Source organism: Aspergillus brunneoviolaceus (genome assembly GCF_003184695.1).
Source record: "Aspergillus brunneoviolaceus CBS 621.78 unplaced genomic scaffold BO95scaffold_7, whole genome shotgun sequence".
In the NCBI taxonomy this organism is placed as follows: Eukaryota; Fungi; Ascomycota; class Eurotiomycetes; order Eurotiales; family Aspergillaceae; genus Aspergillus; species Aspergillus brunneoviolaceus.
In genome coordinates, this window is record NW_020290737.1 from 513,560 (window position 1) to 524,724 (window position 11,165).

The window sequence follows — 11,165 nt, forward strand, 5'->3', positions numbered from 1 at the left end:
CGTAACATGCTTTAGCAATAATATTTTGACATTGACAGGGGTGTGTGATGGCCATTGGTTTAGGGGTTTCGGGACAAAGAGCTTTGCTCGGATTTGGTCTGATGCAAAAATGCTGGCTGGGGATCCTCGGTGTTGGGGAGGGGACTTGACAGTGAATTGCGAAGTAGTTCTCTCTGTGCTCACGAGGTGTTAGCTCGTATGTATACTGCTGGGCTGAGGTTTTAACGACACTTGCCATTCCTGATGCCACTCATCATGGACGGGCGATGCAGTATCATATTCTTGCATGATCGTGGCTAGACCAGACTCTAAGCGACCGTAATCTTCATCCAAGAGACAGTCTAGATGATAAGTGACTGGGTGACTTTAGGGACAGAATTTTGGAGTGTGAGCATGGTAGAGGCAAGGGAAACATCCACGTGATGCTCTATTAAATCCAGAGACTCGACCTTCTTTTCTTAGTAGTCTCATTTTGCTGGGACGAATGTTCTACCTGCCTTTCCACAACACTTCTTAGTCCACCAGATAATTTAACAAACAGCCTTTGTTCTACTGTTCTCCCAGTCTTTCAATCATCTTTATGAATTTTCTTAGCCTGACTTACACTACCTTCCTCCTTTTATGCCACTTGGCATGCATTAAAATGGAAAGTACAATATCGTTCACAGGTACCTAGTAGGTTCAATCCATTCGAACCGGGCAGGATTCGCCAGCCCGCGACCAGCTGCAAGCCCACGATGGGTTTGATCCATGAAAGGATCTATTCATGAAAGCAAGAGGCCAGATTGTCCCTGAACCTCAGATGTTCAAGGGCTTGCGATTTGCAGGTATCGTGACTTGAGGACCACACCCCAGATTGCCGTATACTATGGCTAATGATCTTTTTAAATAGTTAGGTAGCCGCACTTTCACGACCTATTCGCCGTTGCTCAATGCTCTCTTTCGATAGTGGCAATATTTCGAAGCATTATTGGCTGTTAGTTGATCATTCCGTGACATACTTTGGCTGGCCCGATATGATATCTCATGTCTAATCGCTTGTGGAGGTTATTTAGGTTGCCCAGTTATCACCAGTCCATTGCCACACAGAATCCAACTTATTACGTTTTCTCAAGGCATCTCGACGACTTCAAGGATGACCCCCACGCCTTCAAGGAGATGAGTCAACAAGCATACGACTTTGGAGCAACCATGGCTCAACCTTAATACGAGAGCATACGGAGACAAGCACCCACAGTGGAGAATTGTACCCGCAACTCCCGTCGCGTGGTTCATCGGAGTGACTTCGCCGACGAGTCTCCGACGGGGCCCTATTTCCGAAGCCAAGAACCCACTCTTCTCTATATAATCGGCCAGTCCACTTCACAAGCTGAAGGTGAACAAACTCCCATCAGCCTTCACAATGCCTCGCAAGATCACAGTTGCTGTCGCGCAAGCGAGCACTCAGTCATCCCTCTCCACTACCTTGGATGCTTTGCACCGGGTGACTCGCCACGCAGCGGCTCGTGGCGTTCACTTGATTCTATTTCCGGAAGCCTACTTGGGTGGCTATCCGAGGACATGCGATTTCGGAACAGCGGTCGGCTTCCGCCAACCTCACGGTCGCGATCAGTTCCTAGAGTATTTCAACTCCGCTGTCGATCTCGGCGACACCCCAGCCGGTGCTGGTGACGACTGGGTCGATCGGAAACTCCCTCTTCCGCGGGGTAAGGATTACCGCGGTGACGGCACTCGTGAGACCCTTGAAAGGATTTCCCGGGAGACGGGCGTCTTCATTGCATGCGGTGTGATCGAGAGGGCGGGAGGTAGCCTTTACTGCTCCGCTGTATACGTCGATCCCCGCGATGGTATGCTTGGAAAGAGAAGAAAGGTCATGCCGGTGAGTGTAAATTTGAATTTCCAAGTAGCTTCAATGTGTCGATACTAATCTTCTTTAGACTGCTTCCGAGCGTCTTATCTGGGCACAGGGCTCGCCATCCACCCTCAAGGCCATCACTACCGAGCTCAATGGGGTCAAATTGACGATCGGTGCCGCTATTTGCTGGGAAAGCTTCATGCCTATGCTCCGCCAGAGCCTCTACGCCCAAGGTGTCAACATTTATCTGGCACCCACAGCAGATAGCCGCGACACCTGGCTTCCTCTGGTTCGGACTATTGCTGGCGAAGGCCGCACATTTGTTCTCACCGCCAACCAATGCGTGCGGCGCAGTGAGCTCCCTGGCTGGATTACGGGAGCTTCTTCCAAAGAAGCAGTTGAGAATGGCGACGAATATATCTCGCGGGGTGGCTCTTGTATCATTGGCCCTCTTGGTGAGGTGCTCCGCGGGCCGATCTGGGAAGTTTGCACTGATGATGCGGCAAACCCGGATGACTTGAATGACCCAGCTCTCGAAGCCGCTGTGTCTATCTCAGAGATCGATTTGGATGACTGCGAGAGAGGAAAGCTGGATCTTGATGTCACCGGGCACTATTCACGAAACGATGCCTTCAAGTTGTCCGTTAAGGGTCTGGACCTTAACCCTCCTCCTCTGTGATCGATTCTTTTTATTCATTAAGACCAATGGGGAGAAAACAAGGAAAGCAATTAGAGACACTGTACATACAAAATTGATATCCATATTATACATTGCATTCTTAGGTTCCTGATCACTTCTCGGCATGGTCTCTACCCCACAACCCCGCAATTAACTGGCCTGGTGCCTCAGAAACAAGGCAGGGATATCGTACCACACGACTGAGTCAGCATCTTCCGCAAGGGGAATAGCTCATTTCAAGATTCGAGGATCACGACTGCCGATGAGAAGGCCGAATAACATCCAAGGAGAAATACCAAGTCAAGATTTATGAATTGGAATTCGCAGTTTGCAGTCAGACAATGAATCCAACTAATGGATGTGTCAGATAGTGCTGATGATCACCCTGGAGAGGGTAGGACAATTGTTGCAAAGCCAAGACCGGCACTCCTAGCATGCAGGCGCTGCCGTGCTCGCAAGCAGAAAGTATGCATACACCTAGCGATTTATACTTGGACTATTAACGTTATGGATAGTGCAGTCAGTCACGACCATGCAGTAACTGCGTCCAAGCACATGCTGGTAAGTAGAAGAAAAACTGACGTCTTTCTTTCCCTCTAACCGGTGAGCGATTTGTATAGCTTGTGTCGCGAGCCAAAAACCGCCAAGGGAAAGTCGAGTCAATCCGGAGTAAGCAAATCTTGTGGAAGCTTACAAGATGAAGCTTTGGCTGAATGTTGCAGGTATGCACGGGCTCTTGAGGAGCGCATACTCGAGCTCGAAGCCGAGCGAGAATCCACCGGACGAAAAACCCGCGCCACCGTGGGAGCATATGAGATGTCCTCGTCTGCGAATGTTGCAGGAACAGCGTCAAGGGCTCATAGACTTCAGCCTCAATTGCAGCGCGACCCGCCCGTTGAAAATTCACCCCTTGCGGTCAATTCTCTACATGCTGAAAGCATCCGCGCTCAGAGCACCCCGTCACTCACCATCCTCACGCCACCTACACAGCCTTCTCCTACCGGACTGTCAGTGGGGGCAGTCGAGTACGATGAGACAGGTATCTCAACAGCCACCCAGAATAATCTCATTCGAATCTTTCTTGAACGCGTCAATCCTCGATACCCGTTCCTCCATGAAGAAACGTTCATCAGCTGGTACGGGGCATGGCAATCTGCGAAACGATCGAGCCAGCCACTACCAGCTGAAGAGAAGTGGAAGGAATTCTTCGTGAAGATGGTTAGTTGTGCAAACTCGTTTGATTTTGTATACTGAACGTGTCCGGTAGGCTTTTGCGGTGAGCCTGCTGATTGCTCCACAAGTGTCCCCGGAGGACATGAGGACCTCGCAGGTATGTCGGTCCTTTGCTACTGTGGCATAAAACTGAACATTGAGATAGGCTTTATACTCCTCGGCTATGCCATTGCTCGGGACTGTTTTTTCATGTCTCGACCCAGTCCTACATGTGCAGGCCTACCTGCTTTGCACATTGCATGCTCTCCATTCGCCATCGTCACAAACCGTTCTCACAATGATCTCCGCTGCTATGCGTTGTTGCGTGATCGCACAACTGCACCTGAACCTGCCGACGAGCAGTGCCCGGGATGAATCAGTTTTGCTTGATTTACAGATACGACGTCGGGTATTCTGGTCCGCCTATGCCATCGATCGTCTACTTAGCTGGATATACCATGTTCCCTGCAGCCTCGCTGACGAGAACATCCAAGTCGAGGTACAATTGTCGCTTTTTCAATTCTGGTCATACGAAACTGATCGTAGAAATAGCCTTTTGCGAACCTAAATGACGACGAAATCAAAGCATGGGCCTCAAGGAGTGAACGGCCGGACGAGACCGAATCTATGCCTCGCATAACGCAGGTCTCATCCGCGTTGCATCTGCTTCGAGGCAGAAGGATCCAATCTCGAATTCTCAGTATCATGATGCGCACAGACTACGAACACCGTTTTACAGCACATCACAACTGGCGCTTGCATATGCTGGAAGCGCTTGATCAGTGGAAAATGCAATTGCAACCTCATAGTGACCCAGCCTCTGAAGGATATACGAGTGAAGGTTGGGTGGGTATGCTCTATAATTATACTATTCTTATATTATATCGGCCGACCAAAGAGAATCTCTGCCGATTTGTCAGCGAGCGCTGTATCACAGCATGCTCCAACATTCTGCATACATTTTGGATGTACCTAAAGAGACGCCAGACGGCGCAGCTTTGGCCTGGAGTAAGTGAATACGGTCAACTCAACGCAGCATTTCAAATCTGACAGTCCGCGTCGCAGCTTTTGAGTCAATTTGGTACAGGCATAATCTTGCTATACTGCCTTTGGGCAACACCACCCTCAGAAAGACCGGCATCAATCCAACTTTCAGAAATCACCAAGGCCATTAGAACATGCACGGTTATTCTTGCGGTTCTATCTGAGCGCTGGACACAAGCTGAAATCCTGCGAGACGTCTTTGACCTTCTCGCAGATTCGGTTGTGCAAGACACCCCTGACTGCGTGGAAGGGAATGGACTATCGACACAGGCAAGGCAAACAATTAAGTCCCGTTTGCCTATGCTGCATGTCATAATTGTAAATAAGGACATATTACGGATGTTGATGGAGATGGTTACTGAAGACTACCCTTGGACAGGTTACAGAGATGTACCAAATGTCTACCCCTGGTGCTCTGAAGACAAGCATGATGCAAACGGGTGTACATTGTGCTGGGAGGGTAGACCTATGGTAGGAGAGCTAGAGAGCCTTCCTCAGGAGGATTTGCTCTCAATGGGTCTGTGGCCATCGCTATATGATGACACAGGGGGATTGTACACTTCGCCTTCCGGGGAGTATCCATCTTTCCCGGGGTTGTTGGGATCTATGTAGTTTGTTTGTGGGAAGGCATGATCTGCATACTAAGAAGCTAGACCAACCATAAGGAACTGAAGGCCTGGGTTTGGAGTTGAGATTCATGGCCTCATATGCCCGTCCACTTTTTATTCTTATAACGACTCCTCTTTCATGCAAAATATAAATAATACTTGCGCAAGGTAGTAGCAATTGCGGTCAATAGTATAACAAACTTATTGCAGCCTATGACAGAGAGTTGCCTGCTTGTGTCAAGGGACGCCTTTGCAACTCGCGTTACTTTTCTTCTCAGAGCGTAACATCGATTGCAAGTGAGGTCACTATTCAGTCAAAACACTCCAAACAAATTCTTTCTTCTACATCGATCCACAACTTCTTCATCCTCCACCAAGCACCAGCAGAATCCTGAAAGCCTCCTCCAACTCACGCCTCTCACCTCCATCCGTTATCCCAACATCCTTGTCCATTCTCCAAGATGGCCTTCATCGGCACCGCCGCCGAAATCCGCGACGAGCTCCTCAAGGACGACGAGCCCAAACGCGTGATCATCCGCGTCAACACCAAGCGGCTGAAATCCCACGACTACCGCGGCTCCGCCTGCGCCCTCGTGGCCGAGATCTTCCCGGACTGGGCGACCAACGAGCGCATCCGCTTCCTGCACATCGAGATTCGCATCGGGCGCGCCTTCCTGGCCATCGACCTCAACAACGGCACCTACCGCCCCGTGGAGCTGGACCTGGAGCCGATCCCCGTCTACATCCTCTCGATCTTCCGCCGCAGCTGGGCGCTGGTGCGCTGGCGCCAGCTCGACCAGCACATCGCCGACCACCTGGCCCGCATCTGCATGCTCAACTACGATGACCCCGTGCGCCCCTACCTGGCGAACTACGATCTGCGGGCGTTGTGTCGGAGGCGCTCGGTGTTCTCTTAGGCTTGTGAATGGGGTAGTCGATGGAAGAGTATGCGTGCAGTGCACAGTGCACAGTAAAAAATATGCTGTGCTGTGCTTCTCTGCATCTACATATTGGTGTCGCAAACGACACATCTACATTCACATTTCTGGGAATTTGAACATCAACAGTAAGTCTTTTCTTTCTTTCTACCTTTGTCCTGATTTTCAGTTTTTCCTGCTAATAATGTACAAACAAATGGCTCTAGAATCAGCGCTTTGGGTTTCACGCACAAAAAACATTCGAACCTGCCGGCTTGACTCTGGTTTCGCAGGGATTATCCTGCTGTGGATAGTAGACGCATTTTTCGATTAAGCACAAAACATAAGGATCATCTAGAGATGGATATGCGTTCCCGGGGGTCTCGTATCTTCAATAATCAGGCTTACACTTGGAAACTTTCCTCGGGGTTTTGTGGTAAGCTTGCTTGCTAGATAACTTTGAATCTACTGCGGGTTTATGTAGATTCTGCGGTATTTCTTGTAATGGTTAAATGGTCATTATTTGCTATAAACTGCGATTACCAAGAAGTCAGTTAGCTTTCTATGGCGTTCTTATAAGACTTTGGGGGCTGGGATGCTCTATTCCACTGTGTGTACGGAAGTTGTTGGTGTGGAGCGGGGACAGGTGTAGAGATGGTAGATTCACTGGGGTGCATATAGAGCAAAGAACAAGATTTCCAACGAACAATTCATCTTTCTCACTGGCCTTGAAATGATTTTCACCGATATGCTTGTTGGTAAGTGAAAGGAATAGACACTCAACAATTGTAGAACCTCACCTAGTGGAGGAAAACGTAAGGAAATATATCTTCTTAGTACTGTATAAGATACCATCGGCTCATTGGTCTGTGGTTGTAAGACTGAGATAGTAACCAGAGCTGCCTAACTTCCTCTAGATTGGAGCCCTGCGTAAGTTTATTCTTCACTGGAGTGTGCTTAGGCAAGTCAAGTTTTCCAGATTCTTCTAATGACTCAATTTTGTGGAAAAAGTTGGCGATTTTACTGCTATGCTACAGATCCACTTGGGCGCGCCTTATCAACAGGCCCGTGGCGCGCCTTATCCATAACGAAGATGAGTTCCGCCATAGACCAACTAACCCAATCCGGCAGTGTAGGCGATTCAGCCAATCACCTCTTCCAACAGCATCCCAACCATCCGAAGCATGACTGCCCACGGAGCTGGACATCGACTGTAAAAAACTTATATAAAGCACCATCTTCACACATCTCGAAAATCCAATCGTCAACTAGTTGGCAACTCACTCTTACATGATCGCACAATATCTCCAAGCCAAGCTACCATGGTGAAACTCGCAGAATTCAGCGTCGAACGGGTATGACTTTCCCTTTCGCCCTCGAACCATCCCATACTAACGATAGCGGCACATGGCCAACAGTGGATGGACCTCTACGAGAACGATGCCCAGCACAACCTCGCAGAGACATGCTGCGCCTCCATCTCGTTGAACGACATCCTCCAATTTTCCGGCGCATCGTCGTCGGACGTCCCACCACTCATCGATCTCTTCCGCAAGCAGACGTACGGCGCCATCCGTGGATCCGCCGGGCTGCGAGCGAATATTGCGAAGCTATATCAAGGCTCCAGCGTCGCCTTGCAAGGTAACGAGCAGCAGCAGCAGCAGCAGCAGCAGAGCGCATCTCCCGCAGGCATCACCGCAGAGCAGGTGCTTGTAACCACCGGCGCCATCCATGCCAATTTCCTGGCCCTGTACACGCAGGTCGGGCCGGGTGACCATGTTATCTGCCACTACCCGACGTACCAGCAGTTGTACTCGGTGCCTGAGTCGCTCGGTGCCGAGGTGAGCCTGTGGCGCTCTTCGGCCGAGAATGGGTGGGCTCTGGATTTGCAGGAGCTGCGGGGGTTGATCCGTCCCAACACGAAGGTTATTATCCTCAAGTGAGTTCTCCCGTCTCTCCATGTAACAGAAGAGGAAGGTGTGTTGTTAACATTGTGACGAAGTAATCCCCAAAATCCCACGGGCGCGGTCCTCCACCGCGAATTCCTGCGCAGTGTCGTCGAGATCGCCCGGGAACATAACCTTATCGTCCATTGTGATGAGGTTTATCGCCCGCTATTCCACTCCCTGCCTCAGGAAGAGACCTCTCCGCCATCGATCTTGGAATTCGACTATGAGAATCTTGTCTCCACGGGGTCGATGAGTAAGGCTTTCAGTCTGGCAGGTTTGCGGATCGGGTGGATTGCGTCCCGGAATCAAAATCTCATCGAGGCATGTGCCTCGAGTCGTGATTATACCCTTATCTCTGTGAGTCAGGTTGATGACGAGATTGCGACGCGCGCGTTGAGTACTCCGTGTGTAGAAAATCTGTTGTCCAGGAATATGGAGCTTGCGAGAACGAACTTGGATATCCTTGAGACGTTTCTGAAGGAGTTCAGTTGGGCGGTACAATGGGTGAGGCCGCAGGCGGGCACGACGGCGTTTGTCGAGTTTGTGGATCGGCAGGGAAGGCCTGTTGACGACGTAGTGCTTTGTGAGCGACTGATGGAGACAACAGGCGTTATGTTAGTGCCTGGGGGTAGATGCTTTGGCGAGAGTGTCGATTTCAAGGGCTATGTGCGCGTCGGCTATGTGCCTGAACGGGAGGTGTTGGAGCGTGGGTTGTCGGCTTGGAGAGTGTTTATGCGGGAGGAGTATGAGAAATTGCCAGTTGTTTGAGGTTCTGGCCTGGGAATTGGATGTGATGCAGCAAGATCGTGTTCCGGATAGGAGCGAGATAAATTGACGAATATAGACGAAAATGGATTGAGATTTTACTAGGTGTCGTTTGATATGGGTCTTTTGGCTGAGCGTGATTGGTGTAGTTCTAGGTAAATGGCGAGATCGTACACGTGCTATATGTAATAGCAAGCATTCTTTGTATTGCATGTACGTGAGTGGGTGAAGGCCTTGCTGTGCAATGTAATCCATGTAATACCTTTCGGTCATGAGGCACGAGGAAAGCGATATTCAGTACCCAAAATATCAACATACCTCTCGTCCCGAACAAGTAGTCCACTTAGAACAGGACCAACTCCAGCCCAAGCTGTGCGAAAAATGCGTCCCATTGCAAAGTCGTCCTCGATGCCCAGAAAAGGTTCAACAAGTCTCGAGCTCTCGTGAAATTCCCCATTCCAAGACTCTGCATGTTGGCCATTCTTCCTTGAATGATGCACCGCTCGCTAGGCATATCTGTCTCACAACCAGCACTGAAGACAGGCCAGAGAATGAGGATATTCGCCGCCGAGAATGGGCGGATGTCTTGGACAGCACAAATGATACCTGCGACGTCGGCTCTGACTTGCGGGTGGCTGATCGGCAACTTTTGTACACGACGGTGTAGGTGCAGTAGAGCGGTGTGAACAAAGGCGCGATGGGTATGTTGTAACTCCAAAGCAAGTTCTCTTTTGCTTTTCATGGTTGTGTCGGAGACAGTAGTGTTAAGTAGCATGAAGAGTTCGTTCTCGAGGAGCTGGCTTTGCTGCAAGAACATCGCATCTTGTAGCATATCGTCTGACGTACCCGCAGTCATACGTTGTTGATGGATGAGGTGAGATAATTGAGTCAAACACGGGACTAATTCCAGCGAATAACCGCATACATCATCGATGTATCCGAAACTCTGACCAAGAAGCTCGTTCAAAGGCTCCTTTGCGATCTCGGAGGTAATTCCTATATGGCTCTGCCCCGATAGGCTCGCTATCAGATTCAGCGTCGTGAACCATTTGACTAGCGAATGGATATACGAATCCTGTACCCAGCGAGATTTCTCCTGCGCCAAGAAAGCATTCAGCAGCTGCCTGACTCCGCCGAGATGTGTCCTCCAGACGTGCATGTTACCGTTACAGACGTCATTTGTGCATAATGCCATTGCTGTCGCGACTGTCTCAGTAGGTAATCTTTGGCTTGACTCGCTGATCGTCGACCGCAGGCTGGAGATGGCAAGGTTGGTGAATTTCAGACACGCTATCTTGGACGACGGGCTTGTATTCTGCACCAGCCGGCTGTGATGGCTGCAGGCTGCGGCTAGTAGCGCATACAAAAGATGAGGTGTCTGCATCGAAGCACTGATCATTCGCTGTAGAAACAGATCGGGCGCTGCAGGGAACAGCCTGGGTGCTGTCTCCGTGGCGAAGATGTGCATGAAGAATTTGGATTGCTCGGATGACAGGGCTGACGAGAGATGAAGGGATGGTTGATTGGCCAATGCCTCTAGGCTCTGGATAACATCCAGTTGGTCCTGTCTATCAATTGCAACTCCTGTGCGAGGTGCACTGAGCTGCTGTTTCGCCGGGCGAGGTTTGACTGCCTGGCCAACGACACTTAGATTGTATACGCACCCTTTGGGATAACGCTGACATCGTGTGCATACAGGCTTCTGCAAGTCGCACTGTAGGTAATCGTTAGTCAGGGCTTTCCAGGCTTTAATTGATTAGGATGAGACTACTTTGACTTTCTTCCTTCTGCACTCAGTGCAACCGTCTCGTCGCCGCTGAGAGGCTTGCATGCTGTCATCGTACGATAAGAGGCATGTGTAGCAAAATATACAGCCACCAGACTATGTTTGAAGTCATGAGACGGTTGGACTCTTGAATAAAAGGCTAGCAAAAAGCCTTAAATCGATATACTTCGTCTTCCATGTCCGGGAAACGAAAGAAGGAGCAATGGATGACCAAGCACGCTAGATGGAAAGAAAGATTCAGGCACTAACCCATTTATGGACATTTATCCGATCCAACCAACCGCCGTCCCAACCGTCCTTTACGTGGTTCTTAGTAACTTGAACTTGGAATCTCAATCCATGCCAATCTA

General features: G+C 49.9%; 4 protein-coding genes across 4 annotated transcripts; 3 read left to right on the forward strand and 1 right to left on the reverse strand.

Annotated features, from left to right (window-relative positions):
- Nucleotides 1–1,402: 1,402 nt before the first annotated feature.
- BO95DRAFT_353716 (nitrilase) lies at nucleotides 1,403–5,402 on the forward strand (the record flags this gene model as incomplete). The annotated part of the gene is made up of 9 exons (XM_025582184.1): nucleotides 1,403–1,879; nucleotides 1,938–2,530; nucleotides 3,055–3,095; nucleotides 3,155–3,203; nucleotides 3,257–3,752; nucleotides 3,802–3,864; nucleotides 3,913–4,245; nucleotides 4,299–4,754; nucleotides 4,812–5,402. 9 exons carry the CDS (start codon nucleotides 1,403–1,405, stop codon nucleotides 5,400–5,402), a joined length of 3,099 nt encoding a protein of 1,032 aa, XP_025446417.1.
- A 457-nt stretch (nucleotides 5,403–5,859) lies between these two features.
- On the forward strand, nucleotides 5,860–6,315 carry BO95DRAFT_428246 (uncharacterized protein; the record flags this gene model as incomplete). The annotated part of the gene is made up of 1 exon (XM_025584834.1): nucleotides 5,860–6,315. One exon carries the CDS (start codon nucleotides 5,860–5,862, stop codon nucleotides 6,313–6,315), a length of 456 nt encoding a protein of 151 aa, XP_025446418.1.
- A 1,168-nt stretch (nucleotides 6,316–7,483) lies between these two features.
- On the forward strand, nucleotides 7,484–9,063 carry BO95DRAFT_381199 (putative aminotransferase). The gene is made up of 4 exons (XM_025583361.1): nucleotides 7,484–7,670; nucleotides 7,734–7,943; nucleotides 7,989–8,254; nucleotides 8,318–9,063. The coding sequence occupies exons 1-4, from the start codon at nucleotides 7,638–7,640 to the stop codon at nucleotides 9,030–9,032; spliced, it is 1,224 nt and encodes a 407-aa protein (XP_025446419.1). The 5' UTR covers nucleotides 7,484–7,637; the 3' UTR covers nucleotides 9,033–9,063.
- Nucleotides 9,064–9,202: 139 nt separating this feature from the next.
- On the reverse strand, nucleotides 9,203–10,714 carry BO95DRAFT_505106 (transcription factor domain-containing protein; the record flags this gene model as incomplete). The annotated part of the gene is made up of 2 exons (XM_025591150.1): nucleotides 9,203–10,572; nucleotides 10,694–10,714. The coding sequence occupies 2 exons, from the start codon at nucleotides 10,712–10,714 to the stop codon at nucleotides 9,373–9,375; spliced, it is 1,221 nt and encodes a 406-aa protein (XP_025446420.1). The 3' UTR covers nucleotides 9,203–9,372.
- Between the last annotated feature and the right edge of the window lie 451 nt (nucleotides 10,715–11,165).

Bases quoted from the DNA above. Each gene is read 5' to 3' on its own strand.
- BO95DRAFT_381199 (XM_025583361.1), top strand. From the start codon at position 7,638: ATGGTGAAACTCGCAGAATTCAGCGTCGAACGG. The intron at 7,671-7,733 runs GTATGACTTTCC...CATGGCCAACAG, and splicing joins CAGAATTCAGCGTCGAACGG to TGGATGGACCTCTACGAGAA. The intron at 7,944-7,988 runs GTCGCCTTGCAA...CAGCAGCAGCAG, and splicing joins AGCTATATCAAGGCTCCAGC to AGCGCATCTCCCGCAGGCAT.